The sequence below is a fragment of the Mesocricetus auratus genome, unplaced genomic scaffold (assembly GCF_017639785.1).
Source record: "Mesocricetus auratus isolate SY011 unplaced genomic scaffold, BCM_Maur_2.0 Super-Scaffold_100054, whole genome shotgun sequence".
NCBI classification, from domain to species: domain Eukaryota; kingdom Metazoa; phylum Chordata; class Mammalia; order Rodentia; family Cricetidae; genus Mesocricetus; species Mesocricetus auratus.
The window spans coordinates 464103-481419 of NW_024429231.1; the positions used below are offsets into that span (position 1 = coordinate 464103).

The following is a 17317-nucleotide window of genomic DNA, read 5'->3' on the forward strand; positions in this document are numbered from 1 at the left end:
TGCAGTGGCAGAAACCAGAGAGATTCTGTACCCAGAGGTAGGAGAAAACGGACTCCTGGAAGTTGTCCTCTGACCTCTATATGTGTGCAAAGCTCACAAATATCAGCATTCACACCCAAATAACTTTTAAAAATAAGAAATACAGACTAAATGGTTGGTTCCAGTATCACCACACATGTTACACATAGAAAAAGCTGAATAAACTTGAGCTAACCGCAAAAGAGAAAAGCAACATGAACAGTGAATGCCCTAGATCTCATTTATTCAAGTACATCCATATAATAAAAAAGCATTAATTACTGATGGTACAAGATAGAAACTGTCAACAGAAAATAAAAATAATAGCTACAGGGCAAGCAAGATGGCTCAATGGGTAAAGGTGATGGTCACCAAGCCTGACAATCCAAGTTCAATCCCCAGGGTCCACATGGTGTGAGATCACTGACTCACACAAATTCAATGATGACAGCCACATATACCTAGTAGCACATGTACATAAATATATACGAAATAAATGAATGTATTTTTAATAATAAACTACCATCATCTAGTATGCAGTTAATTCTATAGAAAACCAACCCCACAAAATTGTGGGAATACATACAAGTCCATACAGGCACTGACCAAATACAGGCACATGTGTACATATACATACATACACACACACACATTTTTTTCCCATAAACATGACCATTTATAAAATCACCCGATTCCCATGGCTGGAACTTAAGTGTTTTACTGAATTCCCACAATAAATGGGAATATAACTGACTTAATTTCCCATAAATTTTCTTATAGTTTGGTAAAAATGTATCTTTGATCCATTCTACAAAACATTTCTGAAATTAGTCAAGGTCAACCTGAAATGAAATTCATGTTTAACAAGACAAACATAAATATGTGTGCTTATCATTATTAGATAATAATGACTAACTTTCCTCATGCATAATGTTTGTAATGTGTAAATCATGTCTAATTAGATCGCACATAAAATAAACTTCAAGTAGATAAATTTCATTTTGCAATATACTAGTAAGCTAGGAACTCATTTCTCAGTAAACCCTGTTACATAAAACTGCACCTTTAAAACTGACTGTGGTATGAATCATGTGATCTATGTTGAATTCTGTCCTGTTAAGACCTTCCTTCATTCAGAACACACATAGGGCATCCCCACGCATGAAATGATGATGGGACTGATCTGTGATATAGTAATGAACGATTTCCCAATCATGACATTCAAAAAGCTTCTCTTCAATGTGAGTTCTTTCACAAGATACAAAATCTGACCTACATTGTGAGAGACAAAGGCCTCACCCTAGTATAAGACATGTGATGTATATAAAGTTAGCCTGCTACTGAAGACTTTTCCACATTCAGAGTACAAAGAAGGTCTCCCTCATGGGTGAATTCGTTTGTCCATGCTGTCAGAGTTGGGCATTAGAAGCCAAGACTTTCCCACAGCTGCTACATTTGGAAGCCTTCTTCACCATGTGAATTTGATGGTATACCCTCAGTTGGTGATCTGACTAAATGATTTTCCAGTCTTGACATTCCTAAGGATTGTCCTCAGTGTGAGTTTGTTGATGAGATGTCAATTCTGACTTCTGTAAGAACACTTGCCCACATCTCTCACAGACAAAAGGTGTTTCCTTCCTGTGAATCAACTTATGTTTAGAGAAAACTGACCTGCTTCTAAAGGTTTTCCCACAATGAGTACACACATAAGGTCTCTCTCCTGTATGAATTCGCTCATGTTCTTGGAGTTGGACCTTAGTACAAAAGGCTTTCCAACAGTTGTTGCATTTGTAAGGTCTCTCTCCTGTGTGAATTAGAAGATGCACCTTCAGTTCAGATGGAGAACAAAATGATTTCCCACAGAAACTGCATTTGTAAGGCTTCTCAACCATGTGAATTTTTTCATGTCTGCTCAATGTTGACAATTGCTTGAAGGCCTTTCCACACACAGAACACACATAAGGCCTTTCCCCTGTGTGAATTCGAGAATGTGCCTTCAGTTGAGATGTTTTACTAAATGATTTCCCACAGTCAAGACATTTACAAGGCTTCTCTCCTGTGTGGATTTGATAGTGTGACTTCAGTTGGGATGGATAATTAAACAACTTCCCACAGTCAGGGCATTTGTAAGGCTTCTCACCAATAAGAAGCTGCCGATGGGGTGTCAAAGTAGACTCCTGGAGGCCTGTCTCACATTTCTGAGAGACAACAGGTTTCTCTTTAGTGTGAATTAGCTGATGCTTACGAAAAGATGACCTGCTACTGAAGGCTTTCCCACATTCAGTGCACACAAAGGGTTTCTCTCCTGTGTGGATTCGCTCATGCTCTTGGACTTGCTCCTTAGTAGAGAAGGCTTTTCCACAGTGGCTGCATTTGTAAGGTCTCTCTCCTGTGTGAACTCGATAATGTGCCTTCAGTTGGGACATTTTACTGAACAGTTTCCAACATTCACTGCATTTGTAAGGCTTCTCCCCTGTGTGATTCTGATAATGCACCTTCAGCTCACATGGAAAATTAAAGGATTTCCCACACTCGTGGCATTTGTAAGGCTTCTCCCCTGTGTGACTATGGCAATGCACCTTCAGTTGGGATGGATAATTAAATGACTTCCCACAGTCACTGCACTTATAAGGCTTCTCCCCAGGGTGAAGCTTTTCATGCCTGTCTAGTATTGACTTCTGGTTGAAGGCCTTTCCACACTGAGAACACACATAAGGTTTCTCCCCTGTGTGAATCCGCTGATGTACCTTGAGTTTGGCTGTTTTACTGAATGACTTTCCACACTCACGGCATTCATAAGGCTTCTCACCCGTGTGACTTTGGTGATGCACCTTCAGCTGGGATGGAAATTTAAAAGATTTTCCACAGTCATTGCATTTGTAAGGCTTCTCTCCATTGTGACTTTGTTTATGAGATGTCAACTCTGACTTACGTAAGAAGGCCTTCCCACACTTGTCACAGATAAAAGGTGTGTGATTCTTGTGAAGCAATTCATGTTCATAGAAAGCTGACCTATCTCTGAAGGCTTTTCCACACAGTGTACACACATATGGTTTCTCTTCTGTGTGAACTTGCTCATGCTCTTGGAGTACAGCCTCAGTACAAAAGGATTTCTCACAGCTGCTGCATTTGTAAGGGTCCTCTTCAGTGTGAACTAGATGATCCACCTTCAGCTGGAATGGATAACTCGATGAATCCGACACGTAAAGGAAGGCCTTCCCACCACTGTAAGAAACAATAGGTCTGTCCAGAGCGAGAGTGATCTCAGGTTTGTGCAAAGATATGGCATAAAGTACCTCCCCACGCTGAGAACCTTGATCTGCTTTCTCCTGAGAAATGTTTTCATGTTGTTTATGGCTGACAGCTTCTCCATTCCCAGTACTTCTGCATGACTCTTCTCCGTGAGCAACCACACAGTTAGCATTGTAAGAGCCTTGTATCAGGAGCTGACTGGAAGCAACAATGTTAATAAGCTGCTCTGTGACACAGCTTTCATTCTGACCATTTGCTCCTAGATTTAGCTCCAAATTTTTTGGAAGTAAGCAATATCGTGGAAGATCCTCTTGTGTAGAAATGAGGTAGGGTCCTAAAGGAACGGTTTTCCCGGGCTTTTGATATTCATGACCACTATTTGTGCTCAGAGTTTTCTTGAGGAAAGCACCAGGAGGCAAGGTTAGAACATGGTTTTGTCTCTCTTTCTTAGCAATAGCAGCGTCCTGCCGTAGCTCTTGTAAAGGGGAACACCATGAACCGTTTCTTTCGACCTCACTTGTCACATGACTGTGAACTGAAGCTTTCTCAGATACTTCCTGTGGTGAGGTGTCAATTCCTGATTTTTCTAGGAACAAAAAGAGATAAAAGAACAAACAGTGAATAGGATGAAGGATGAATCATACAGAGGAACTGAGTCTGAACATAAATGCCTAAATCAGATACTAATGATGCTCATGATGAGGCTAACAATTAGTAGAAACAAGCTAATCAATTGTATACATCGGGGATCACCTACATAGCAGACATTAATATAATTATGGCAACAATGGATCAGAGGATGAGGCATATAAACTACTCAGCTGTATTTCTATGATACAAGTATATAAAAATGATAAAAACATCAGAAAGTTTCTGAATCCTATATTAGAAATTAATTGTATATTTGCATCAAAATGTATCAAAAAGCAAAATAACATTTGTTGCAATAAAATCCATCAGTAACATTTTGATTAATCACATGTCTTAAGTGGAATCCATAAATCACATAAAAAAAACTTAACCTAAATAAGAAAGACCCACACATGGTAGCACAGTCATTTAATCCCAGCACTCAAGAGGCAGAAGTAGGTGGATCTCTGTGAGTATAAGACAGCCTGATCTACAAAGCCAGACACAGAGAACTGCCTAAAATAAATGAATGAATGAATGAATGAATAAATAAATGCCACAGAAATAAACACATAACAAAAGGAGATGGTCTGCAGTGATGCCAATGGGGATTCCAAAATAATAAAATAAAGCACCAAGAGAAATGGTTCAGAAGCCTAGAAGAGAAAGATGATTAGCCAGACAAAAAAAAGACTTTCTGACTTGAATGAGGTAGATCCCAATTTCTGATCTCCCAAAATGAAGGAAGAGATCCATCTTATAGGAATAGGAATGTTCTCATATATCTAAACAAGGCAGGAGAGACTATAAGGTCAGGGACTAAGAAATTCATCACAATACAACAAATGAAAACTGCATATTCAGAATGAATAGGGCCTTTAAGGCAAATCTATCACAGAATGAAAAGAGGAACATACAGAACACTAAGCTTAAGGTGCTACAACTAAGCGGAAAAGATGAACCAGCACAGGAAAGAAAACAGAGACAGATAGGAAAAGCAAAAACATAGACACAACATAAACAATAATAAGAACCCAAAGACAATATACTAAAAGGGCTAGAACACACAAATTATAACCAGTCCTTTCCCCATTACTTGGGCACTATATTAACCAAGTTGGCTAATGTCAGATGTTCACAAACAAGATGTACAAATAAAAATTCTTGTGCATTTACACATGGGAGTGTAACTGGTCATCATTATTAGAAAATGGCTGAGTTAGTCCACTTAGGTTCCTTCATACCCATGGTCAGACAAGGTTGTCCCACAAACTCACCTTTCAGAAAGTCTCACATTGCCTCCCATCAATAATAAATGAGCTGCAGAATTAACCATACAAACTCCAAGGAGAGAACAACCTAAAAGTGACCATCACTGGGTACTTATGAGACAAACTGACAATGGCCACCTGGGAAGCAATGACTCACCTTGACTCTGCTGGCCTGGGAACTCAACCTTCCCTGCCTGTGCCTCCTTTCCTTTTTCCAGCCTAAAGACGACTCCAGGGCTGGGAATGGGAAACCCTGTTAATCAGAAGGATATTGGATTTTTGGGTGGTTCCTTGTTTTTTAGGGATGATACAATGAAGCTTTGCACTGCCTCATTGGTAAAACCAAGTCAACATGTTCTATTTTGGATAACTAATACTTGTAGGTACACACAAGAAAGAATGCATCAGGGCAAACAAAGTAAACACACACACACACACACACACACACACACACACACACACACACACACGCTCGCAGAGGGAAAGGAAGAGGAAGAGGGAGAGGAGAAGGAGAGGGAGAGACTGCTAATACCCCACCATGCTTTGTAAAGAGAAAGAAGGCAATCTCCTCAATGGAGTTCATCCTGGATCCCCGGACCAGCTGTGCTCACCCACTGCCAAGAGGTGGCTGTAGATCTCCAGCATCACGTCCTGGTACAGGCGTCTCTGGGCAGAGTCCAGTTGCTGCCACTCCTCCTCGCTGAAGGTCACAGTCACATCCTCAAAGGACATCCACCTCTGTAACAATGCACCACAGTTCACTGTGAATGATTCATCATTGAAAATAGAAAAGCTATATATAAGGTTAGGTTTTTAATGATGTTTCATTGCATTTCCCACAAAAGATATACTTACCATTAGTTTGGGGGGCTAGAGAACACGTATAAAGCAATCAATCCTGCCATCCCTCACACAATCACTTTTTTTTTTTTTTTTTTTTTTGGTTTTTCGAGACAGAGTTTCTCTGTATTGTTTTAGAGGCTGTCCAGGAACTCCCTCTGTAAAGCAGGTTGGCCTTGAACTCACAGAGATCCACCCACCTCTGTCTCCCGAGTGCTGGGATTAAAGGCTTATGCCACCAACGCCCAGCTACAATCACATTTTTAAGTACATTAGAAAAGGATTCTTTTTAATGCTCTAAGAAAGAGTACACAGCACAGAACTGATTAAGCAATGATATTCCAGATTAGAGTTATGCTGGACCCATTGGATTCAACATTACAAAACAGGCATTTAGAAGATGCTTTGCTAAAAGTATTAACTCCTCACCTGGGAACTAAATGCCAGATAAAAGCCTGGCATCTGACTTCATTCTGTGTCTATCTCCTTGACTTTGGGTCACCTACTTACCTCTGCATATGAGCACATATTACTCAAGGAGCACCAGTCTAAACTACCCCAACTCCCTTCAAAGATAAAGGTAAAAAGACTGGTCATTGTCCTTGTTCTTAATTCTTCCTCTTAAAGCTGTACCCTAAAGCAGAAGTAATGACCTCACAAGAACCCTTCTTGGAATAGGGACTTCTTAGTTATACATGTGGCTGCTTACTGATCAGCTATGGAAACAAATCCCCTAGCACCTGGTTCCTGGGGAAAAACAAAAACAAAACCTAATGCTCTTTCTTCCTCTCCCTCTCTTCAAACAGCCTCATTCTATGGCCTGACTGACCTGGAACTCACTGGCTTAGAACTTGCTATGTAAATCAGGATCGCCTAGGACTGCAGTTATCCTCCTGCCTCTGTGTAATATCTCATTAAGTATTTTGTCCAGGTGAGGAGAAAAGTAAGGAATACATCTGCATTTTACCTTATTGGCACTTCTTTTTCTCTGTACACCTGTACAGTGTACCTTCATAAAACTCCTGATACCATGTAGGAAGAGAATCCTCACACAAAACTATTTTAATACACCAACCATAGACACAGATGACATCATTTGAACAAGGTAATAAAAAAAAGACACAAAACCTTACAAACAGCTAGCTACTAATAATAAATGTAAGCTTCACTCCCTCTCCCTCTTAAAAAGCTCCCACATGCTTTAGGTGTCTCTATGGCCCTTGGCTTCAGAAAACTCCAACTTCAGCTTATATGGATACCTTTTGAAGCCATTTCTACAACTCAGAATCCTTGGGCCACCTGAGTAGAGCTTGTAAGAGTCATTGTTAATTGTTAGTTAATGTAAGACCTGTCATAATTATATACAAGGCCATTCTGGGCATGAGATACTGGACTATATAAGGTGGGGGAAATGGAATTATAGAGATTATGACAGCAGTTTAGAACATCTGTTCCTTTTGCAGAATACCTGGGTCCAATTCCCAGCACCTACAAGGTGGCTCACAACCAGCTATAACTCCAGTTCCAGAGGATCTGATGCTTCTTCTAGTCTCCAAAGCACCAGCACGCACACTGTACACATACATGCAATCAAAATATTCAACATACATATAAAATTTAATAATCCCATGATACAGACTCTTCAAATTACACAGCCCGAAATGTTGCTCTGAGTATTCCTTGGCTACAAGCCACGTGTTACCATCATACTAGACCTAGTTTAGACTTAAACACCAGCTTACCAGAGATATGAGACCAGGAGCTCATGTTAAATAACAGCATCAAAAAGCAACTTAGCCAAATCTAGAGTTTGTCACAATCTAAAGGATAACCCAAAGTTCTTCAAGAAATGATTAACATGGCAAAGAAAATTTAAGAGATTAAAAAGAGACTAAAATACTTTTTAGTTTGGCTAGATATGTGGGCACTGGTTGGACCTTGAGAGAAAGACTCTACATATGGAAGTATGACCAGGAACAGATGATTTTAAGAACCATTTATGTTATGTGAAAAGGATATCGTCTCAGAGATAAATACCAACACAGAGAGAAAAGTGTAACTTCTAATATTTTGTTTTTAAATAACCTAGCAATGGGAAAGGGAATGAAACAGGATGAGGCCTATGCTGATAATTACTCAAAGAAAGGGTTAGGGACACAATTCATTCTACTTTTACTTATGTATGAAAATTCTAATAATACAACACTGAAAACTTACAGGCTCCCCACATGTGTAACTGGCACATGACTATTTCTTTCTAGATCTGCAAGTACTTTTGATAGATCTTCTTCCAGGCTAACACTAGTGACACCAGCAAACAGGCAAAACAGTACCACTCACTCACCCACTGCTCTTCTGTGTGAAAAATACTTTGTATTAAAATTCTTAACATTAATATGTCAGACATATTACTGTAATTATAATGGATAATTACAGAAATACTTGGCTGAAATGTCTAATGGAGAAAATATCAATTGATAATATTACTATGAGACATTTCCTTTGGAACATTCAACAACTTATTAAAAATTGTTGCCTCTTGTGGATAGAATGCCTGCACAACCAGGCTTAGTGACACCAACTTTTAATTTCAGCACTCTGAAGGAAGCTGGCAGGTGAATCTCTAAGAGTTAGAGGCCAGCTAAGTCTACATAGTAAGTTTCAGGACAGCCAAGGCAACATAAGAGAAACCCTGCCTAAAAGCCAAAACAAGCCCCCCAGAATGCATGTACCCCAAAATTCACATCTACCTTTGATAAATAAACGCTTCATGAGAGTGGAGCCTTCATAAATGGTACTTTAAGAATATGTGACAACATACTGAGAAGATGAACCTGAGCAACTAGGTGGCAGAGCCTCCCCAGATACAAATCTGCTAGCACTCCAAAGCCTTCATAACTGAGTAACTGAAAAAAAAAAAAAATGGGGCGACCTTGACTCAACAAAACAAAGGAGTTACGAGCCAGCCTCAGTTACATAGCTAGTCTGAGACTACCTGGAACAACTAAGACCCTTTCTTAAAAAAAAAGTTTAAAATAATATTTACCAGTGCAAAAAAATTCAGAAGGAACAAAACATAACTACAAGAATAAAAATAAGCAGCAAAATAGTGTAAACAATAAAATATAAGTAAAAAAGATATCTACAACATAAAGGAAATTCAGAATTGAAGTTCCTAAAATACTAAAACATAACCAAACAGCAACAGCAACAAAAAGCAAATAAAGAAAAGAAACCATGTGTGATAGTAAATGCTTGCAATCCCAGCCCTTAGAAGGTGGAGGCAGGAGGATTAGGGGTTCAAAAGAAGTCTTAACTACACAGGGAGTTTGAGGTTAGTTTGGGTTATACAAAACCCTATCAAGAAACACAGACAACTGGGAGTAAGGAAGAGAAAAAAAACAATGACCAAATAAGTAGATGCTCAAAAAGTAAATGGATACCAATATGCAATCTCAGCCAAATATTTATAAATATATAAATTAAATCTGCAAGTAAATGCCAGCTTCCAATGAGCTGATTGTCGATGATCAATACAATTATTGAACCTGCACAGTTCTACCTTGTTGCATTTACCCTGAGCAGGGGAAATGCTGGGTGCACCTGCTAGGTGTCAGACAACATGCACTTCACAAAAAGACTGCACTTTTCCCAACTGGCTAAACTAATTGATTCTCTCGGCAGTGGCACCAACAGTGTCCTTCTGCTTCCCTGGGACACAAGCACATGTATACTTGGTATTTTTGGTGTGGCTAATTTTAGACATTCCACTGGAGGGAGCCATGGCAAGTATACATGCATTTCCCACTCAACTGAGGAAGCTTAGCTTTCCTGTTTCCTTTAATGTCCAAGCAAGTCTGTTGTCATTCAATTTTATGTGGAAGAAGCTTTTACAGGAAGTTAGTCCAGGCACTCAGGAGATAGAGATAGTCAGAGGTAGTCAGATTTCTGTAAGTTCAAGGCCAACCTAATCTACAGAGCAAGTCCCAGCCCAGCATGAGTTACTGAGACCTTGTCTCAAAAAGAGAAACTTTTCTCATTCTGTGACTTGTCTCTCTCAGGTGTAGGGAACTTACACTGAGGAGAGTAGAAGGCTTGGAGCCTGGGGAAGGGGACTGAGGAAGGGGCACAAAGTGGCTAAGGCTCATGGCATGCTGATGAGATCCAGACAACAGAGGAATGGAAGACACTGGCAGACTGCACAGGATAAAACAAAACCACACACAAAGCTTAATTTCCTTAAACGCGTAATATCCGTCCAGAAAAGTCACTTTTCAAAATATCACAACTGCAAGAACAGAACTAAATGCCACTACTCAAACATCAAAAGGGTCATAAAATTCTCTTTTTTTTTTTAAGATAATTTTTGCTGGGCAGTGGTGCATACCGTTAGTCCCAGCACTTGGGGAGGCAGAGGGAGGCAGATCTCTGTGAGTTTGGTCTACAAGAGCTAGTTCCAGGACAGGCTCCAAAGCACAGAGAAACTCTGCCTCAAAAATTAAAAATAATAAAAAAAGATCTTTTTTTAATTTTATGTAATGAGTGTTGTGTGTCTGCAGGCTTATGAAGTCATTGAATGTCCTGGAACTGGAGGTATAGACAGCTGTGAACTGTCTACGAACCAAACCTGGCTCCTCTGCTAAAGCAGCCAATGTTCTTAACTGCTGACTCTCTAGGAACATAAAATTCCTTTTAAAAACAACAGTACCTGAGCTCAAAGATGGCTGCGCAGACAAAGGCATCTCCATCAAGACTGATGGTGGAGATTTGATCCCCAGGACCCACAGAATAGAACTGATTTGCACAAGTTCGCCTCTGACATCTACACTTTGTGACACATGCACATATAAATGATGTACTTAAAAATTAACAAAAAAGGAGGGAAGCAGCACATTAAAAATAAATAGTACTAAGAGATAGCTCAGCAGTTAAGAGCACTGACTGCTTTTGCAAAGGACCCAGTTTCAATTCCCAGCATTCAAATGGTGGTTCACAACTGCCTGTAACTCCAGTTCAAGTGAGATGGCTCAGTGGGCAAAGGTGCTTGCCTAGCAAACCTGCTCACCTGTGTTTCATCACTGGAACCCACATAGGTGGAAAGAGACACCTAACTCTACAGTGTCCTCTGACCTCAATGCCCACATAAAGGCAATCACACAATCATTACCACATACACACACCACACACAAATAAAAAATAAAATGTTTTAAAATGGAAAACTAGTCAGACATGGTGGCACACACCTTAATCCCAGCACTTGAGAGGTAGAGGCAGGTGAACCTCTATGAGTTCAAGGCTAACCTAGACAACATAATGAGCTCCAGCCCAGCCAGGGGTATACAGTGAGACCTTGTCTCAAAAATATAACATGTAGGAAAAGCATATTTGGGGTAAGAATAAGCACTAGAAGGTTTTAGCAAGAGCAAAGAGACTCATGTACCCTGTTAGGTCCAAAGCAGTAACCCCCAAAATGGCAGTCCCAGGGACAATGGCTGGGTTAGCAGCCGTCAAAAGGTGGGTCTCTGTTTATTGGAACCATCTGTAATTTTCCCTCAGGTCAACTATCTTAGGCTCCTAGTCAATTCCTGTACCAGCTCAAAGACCCCACCCTGCTGACATAAAATCTGTTTGATCTTTTTTGTCATACACACACACACACACACACACACACACACACACACCTTCAGTTTGATCCCCAATAAACCTTTCTACCCATGGAAGACTCTATTGGTAGTTTCACTTCAACTTTGCTGACACACCATGCCAGGAACTCTTGCAAGTTACACCACAAAAAATCGGAGCAGCTATGAACTGGAAGAGAAACCCCCAGGATTTGGGGACTGAGGGACCTGGACACATGAGAGGAAAAGAATTCCCAGATGACAGTGTAGGGAGCTAACAGGACAGTGCAGAGTATGGAGTGCCAAGACAGCAGCCGGGCCATGAAGTTAGAAAATCACCAGAAGTTTCCTCAGGGGGAGCAGTGGATGGGACTGACGGGCAGACCCTGGAACACCCTGCCAGACTTGAATCCCAGGCTGGCAGCTGCTTCAATGTATGAGTTCAGCTGGGGTGTTATCTGTGCCTCAGTTTCTCTTCTTTAGGTTGAGACAACAGCATCAGCTCAGGAGCCTCCTGTGAGGACTAGCACTGTGCCTGGGACACAGGAAGCTGCAAATGAATCAGTCATTGATGCTCCTGCTGCTGTCAGCTGATAATTTCATGAACAGGACACAGAAATACCCGGAGAAAATATTAGCACAATGATTATCTAACCTGTAACATGTTACTCGTCAGAAAGAAAAACAAACCGCTGTGCATCAGACGAAAACATATGTACAAACAGGCAGCTGAGGCTGAACTGTGCACAGCTATGCAAGTGCAGGGAGATGGATCTGGTGATTCTGCACCCACAGTTAGGTATTGCGATCAGCACCCCATGAAGCTGGAAAGTGACCCTTTCCTTCAAGGTCAAGGTAAACTCCTAGCTTCCCCTGTAACACTAGGAGACAGAGCAACACAACTGCCCCTCCTTAGGACTTCAAATACCATACAAAAAGGTAGCAGAGCTTTGGTGAGGCCCATTAAGGGAAAGCTATTTCCTCCTGCTCAAAAGAACAGATTCTCAATTTTACCTCTAGCCCAAGATGGAAACAGGACATTCCAATCTGCTCCACAGACTGGAACTTTACAAACTATCATCCCCTCCTGAAAGAGTTAATCCAGCTTCTGACTAACATCACTTGGGCAGGAGATGCCAGCCAGGAAAGGAGACTCACCTGAAGAAATGCAGAAGAGTTGGGAGGGATAATTATGACCCTAATCAGTCTCTTCCCTCATAACAGTGCTTACAGATCTTCACTGTAAACACAGAAGCTAACTTTTTCTTCTCTTTTTCAGATCCTGGTCAAAAGCCTATTGAGCACGCTTTCATACTAAAATACTAGGCTTCCTGAGTATCTCTGAAAATCCAACCAGCCACAGCTGCCCCTTCCTACCGCCACTTGCTGGCCTCTGGGGCTTCTTTCTGAGTCTTAAAATTCCTTTACCCATGAGACTGACAAAACCCTGATGCACCATTTCTTACAGGGATGGGCATAGCAGGCAACCTTTAAGAACTGAGGACGGCAAGATGAGAAAAAGGAGCAAATTAAAAAAGAGAACTCAAGAGGGAGCAGGAGCTTGTCATTAAAAAATAGTCATTACGAAAACAGTGATGTGGTGATGTAGGCCTATAGTGCCAGCACTAGAGAGGCTGAGGCAAAAAAAAAAAGGCGTTGAGTTTGATGAGAGCCTGGACTATACAGAAAGTTCCAGGCCAGCCTCACATACACAGTAAGAACCTGTATCCAAAGAAAGGTCAAGGGGGGTGAGGGGTCATTAGTTGGTGTGGGATATATATAGTCTACCCTTAACTAGATTAAAGATCATCTCAGGAATAGGTAACAGAGTCTGCGGTTTCTTATGTCTGCCCTCAAGCCCTGAAGAACCAAGTATGAAGTCACTCCGCTTACCTCACATGACCCTGGAGTCACTCCTGCTTACCTCACGTGACCCACGCTGCTCCTCTGCTCCCATTAGTTGGATCTTTTGCTGGAAATTCATATCAGCAGCCATGTCCCCTCTGATCTTCTATTCTTGATGTTTCTTGGTAGCAAATCCAAATTCCTCAAGAGTCAAGGATGCTGAAACAAGGCTAGCTGTGGCACAGCAGGAAATCCTGGGACCTGAATGATCCCGGAGGTCCCAGGAGCTCTGAGACACTGGAAATCCCTAAAAGACCAAGACCCAACATCAGAGCATGAACTGAAGGCCCACGTGGAAGACGGCAAGTAGGCACTGCAGAGGGCGCATAAAAGCCCTGCTTGTTAGAAAACAAAACAACTTAACCGTCAGTTTGGAAGGAAGGACACACTTGCAGCGCTTACTTTTCAACTAGGAGAAAAACAATATGCTAGCCTAGTTGTTTACAAAATGAGGACACGGGTGTTTATTATAGGGATCCAGAATGCCATGCCAGAAGGATCAGTAAACCTTAAGCACCTGCCTGGAAGGTAGAAAATACTAACAAAAACTTAGTAAGTTGCTGACTGAATTTTGATTTCATTTCAAACAACCCTTCCAGCTACACATAGTAAGCATTAGTATTCTGTTTAATTTGCTCACAGGTCACTAAAGAACAGGGGCATGGATTCAAGCTGTTTTCATTCCAAGGAACACAGTGGCCACCATATTCCACGTGGTCCTCCTGCTGTCAGCATCTAAAAACAGCATTTCTGTTTCCTGTTGCCCAGAGATCTCAGATGGCAGCCAATTCTGATTCTAGACTGAGTTTCTAGACATTTCCTTGTCCACACACAGCCATGTCATGAAAACTTCATTCACCCAACCCTCACACCCCAAAACACACACACACCACACACACCACACCACACACACCACACACACCACACCACACACACCACACCACACCACGCCACACCACACACACCACACCACGCCACGCCACGCCACGCCACGCCACGCCACGCCACACCGGCCCAGAAAAACTAAGAAAATGCACCAGGACCTCTCCTCACTGAACACTTGTAGCCTATTCATGAGACGTCCCCTCTCCACCAGAATGAAACCACTGACACTGGTAAGTTCCAGTAACCTCCAACCAGCGGGGCACAGGACCACCAGGTTATAAACTGCCTCCTAGTCACTGACATGCACCTTAAATCATTATTGCCCTACTACCCCTCCCCAAAAAAATGCTTCCAAGAGGACATAATATACTTTTGTTTTGTGTGTCTGTGTGTGTAGTTGTTAGTTTCTTTTTTGAGACAGGGTCTATTATGTAGCTTTGTCTGTCCTGGAACTTGCTATATAGGCCAGGCTGGCCTTGAACTCGCAACGCCTCAGCCTTACCAGTGCTGAGATTAAAGGCATGTGCCACAACACCCAGCCTAATACACTATTTTTAAGGACTCTAAATCAGCACAAATGTTGAGGTACAAATAATATGATCCAATTGGAAGGCACACCTCATTTTAGTCAACTTCCAATCACTGATCCCAAAGACAGCCAAGCAATGATGCACATAATCTCCAAAGAATCCCCAAATGTGACCCTAAAGTGGCCCAAAGAATGAGAATTGGGGGGCACTCTGTGTGCGTGTGTGCGTGCGTGCGTGCGTGCGTGCGTGTGTGTGTGTGTGTGTGTGTGTGTGTGTGTGTGTGTGTGTGTGTTGGTTTGGGTTTTTTTGGTTTTATTTTTTTGTTTTTTTTGAGACAGGGTTTCTCTGTGTGGCTGACTGTCTTGGAACTCACTATGTAGACAAGGCTGGCCTGGAACTCACAAGAGTTTCCCCTGCCTCTGTTTCCTGAGTTCTGGAATTAAAGGAGTATGCCAACACCAGAGGTGGTGGGCAAGAATTTGTTTTTAATATTCCTGTTTATTTCCTTCAATAATGCTAGCCACCCACAGGGGTTGGGACTGGTAAAGGAGTTCCAACAGCAGCCCACAAAATAAAGGAAATTCCTTACTTTTACAGACCTTAGAGAGCAGTCTCTGAGCTCAGCAGCTTATATACTAAGCAGGATGCTAAGTGTGGGACCGCCCCCTTACTCCCACCCTCGCGCAAGACAGACAGACACAAGAGGGGAGGGAGAGAGGGAGAAAGGGAGAGAGAGCCCGAGACATCTGTGGTCTGACACTTTCTATTTTGGTATACCTGATGGCGTTTCTCTTCACGCAGTGCGACGTGGATCAAACCTTACAGTCACCGGCTACGCAAACTCTACCGAACCAGAGTCGCCCTCACAAGCACGCTGCAACCGCCCCGGGCTACATCGCTGCCCGAGGGGGCTTCTTCGCCAATCTCCGCCTGAGTGGGGCACAAGCCACGAGGTCCTCGTCCTGCAGCTCCCGGCTCCCACCCGGGACGGGCTCCCGCAGCGCCCGCTCTCTGAGTCCTGCCCCGAACGTCCTGACAGGACAACCTTCACAGAGGAGCACGCTGGGAAGTGACAACACACAAAAGACGCGGAAACCCCGCAAGAACGGAAAGCCAAGGGCTCGAGCGACCCCCGCCTTATCCACGGCATCCCCCTGCAGTCGCTCGCTCGGCGCAAACCAGCGCTCGGCAGCACAGCGTCCGCCCGGCGCCGCCGCCACTCACCTCGCCCTGCACGGGTCTCCCGGACGCGACTTCCGCCCACGGAGGCCAAAGAGTCCCGGATGGAAAAGTTCCAAACCACCTCCCGGGCCGCCAGCAAAGTAACACTAGAATGACTAGAACACTTAACATTTCATGGCCACTCCATTTCCGGTATCTTTTAGATTTCCGGCAAGATTTGTGCACGCCCCGTAGAATGATGCGCATGCCCACTAACACTTTTGAAGCTGAGTGCTTGCCAGCAGTCATCATGGCGGACCAGATAGTTCCAGTTTCTTTGGAAACCGCCGTGTTGGTGTCCTTGTGCTCAGGACGTTGGAGGCCATCATCCAGGAACTTCGATTCCGTACAGGACATTTATGCCCCCTTCCTTTATAGACTGTTGAGACAATGGATCCCAGAAATAGAAATCTCATGATGGGGAAAAGGATATGCTGAAACCAGAAGGCAGTCAGAACAGGAAAATAGACTTCACATAGTTCTGACAACTTCTTAGACCACTTTGCATAACAGACTGGAGCCAGAGACAATGATGGGGGCGGAGAAGGGGGCCGGGGAACACTGAGATTGCTTAGTTACCTTGCCTTCCATTTAAGCCTAATTCTGCAGGCTTGGGGATGGAGAGGGAGCTCAGCAGTTAAGAACACAAACTACTTGCTAGTGCAGGGGAACCAGGTTCAATTCCAGCACCCACGTTGTCAGCTGACAACCTTCTCTAACTGCAGTTCCAGGGGAATCTGATGCCCTCTTCTGACCTCCAAAGGCACCAGGCACGCAAGTGGTGCATAGACACACATGCAGATAAAGCACCCACAAATATAAAATAAAAATAAAAATCTTGTTGGGCAGTGGTGGCACATGCTTTTAATCCTAGCACTTAGAAGGCAGAGGGAGGTGAATCTCTGTGTTCGAGGCCAGCCTGGTCTACATAGTGATTTCCAGGTTAGCCAGAGTTACACGGTGAGACTCTGTCTTAAAAGCAAAAGAATAAAACAAACTAATAGAATGTGTAGCCATGCTTTTCCAAGATAGGGCACATATGGAAATATCTAAGGACCTTTTTTTTTAATGTCTTAATCTTGGTATGTTCATATACGACTGTTTTTGTTCTTTGACTATAAAGTTTGGTATGTCCATTACCACA

The 17317-nt window shown here is 42.6% G+C and overlaps 1 protein-coding gene across 3 annotated transcripts; it reads right to left on the bottom strand.

The window, feature by feature from the left end:
* Positions 1–245: 245 nt before the first annotated feature.
* On the bottom strand, positions 246–16337 carry LOC101843983 (zinc finger protein 569-like). Of its 3 annotated transcripts, none has more exons than XM_005084811.4 (5): positions 16177–16337; positions 13557–13784; positions 5783–5909; positions 5329–5424; positions 246–3856 (listed from the first exon to the last, which is right to left on the bottom strand). In XM_005084811.4, the coding sequence occupies exons 2-5, from the start codon at positions 13626–13628 to the stop codon at positions 1557–1559; spliced, it is 2595 nt and encodes an 864-aa protein (XP_005084868.1). In that variant the 5' UTR covers positions 13629–13784; positions 16177–16337; the 3' UTR covers positions 246–1556. The 3 variants fall into 3 exon arrangements, with proteins under 3 accessions (XP_005084868.1, XP_012979740.1, XP_012979739.1); XM_013124286.3 differs by having other exon boundaries at positions 13526–13784; XM_013124285.3 differs by lacking the exon at positions 16177–16337 and adding an exon at positions 15730–16167.
* Positions 16338–17317: the final 980 nt, after the last annotated feature.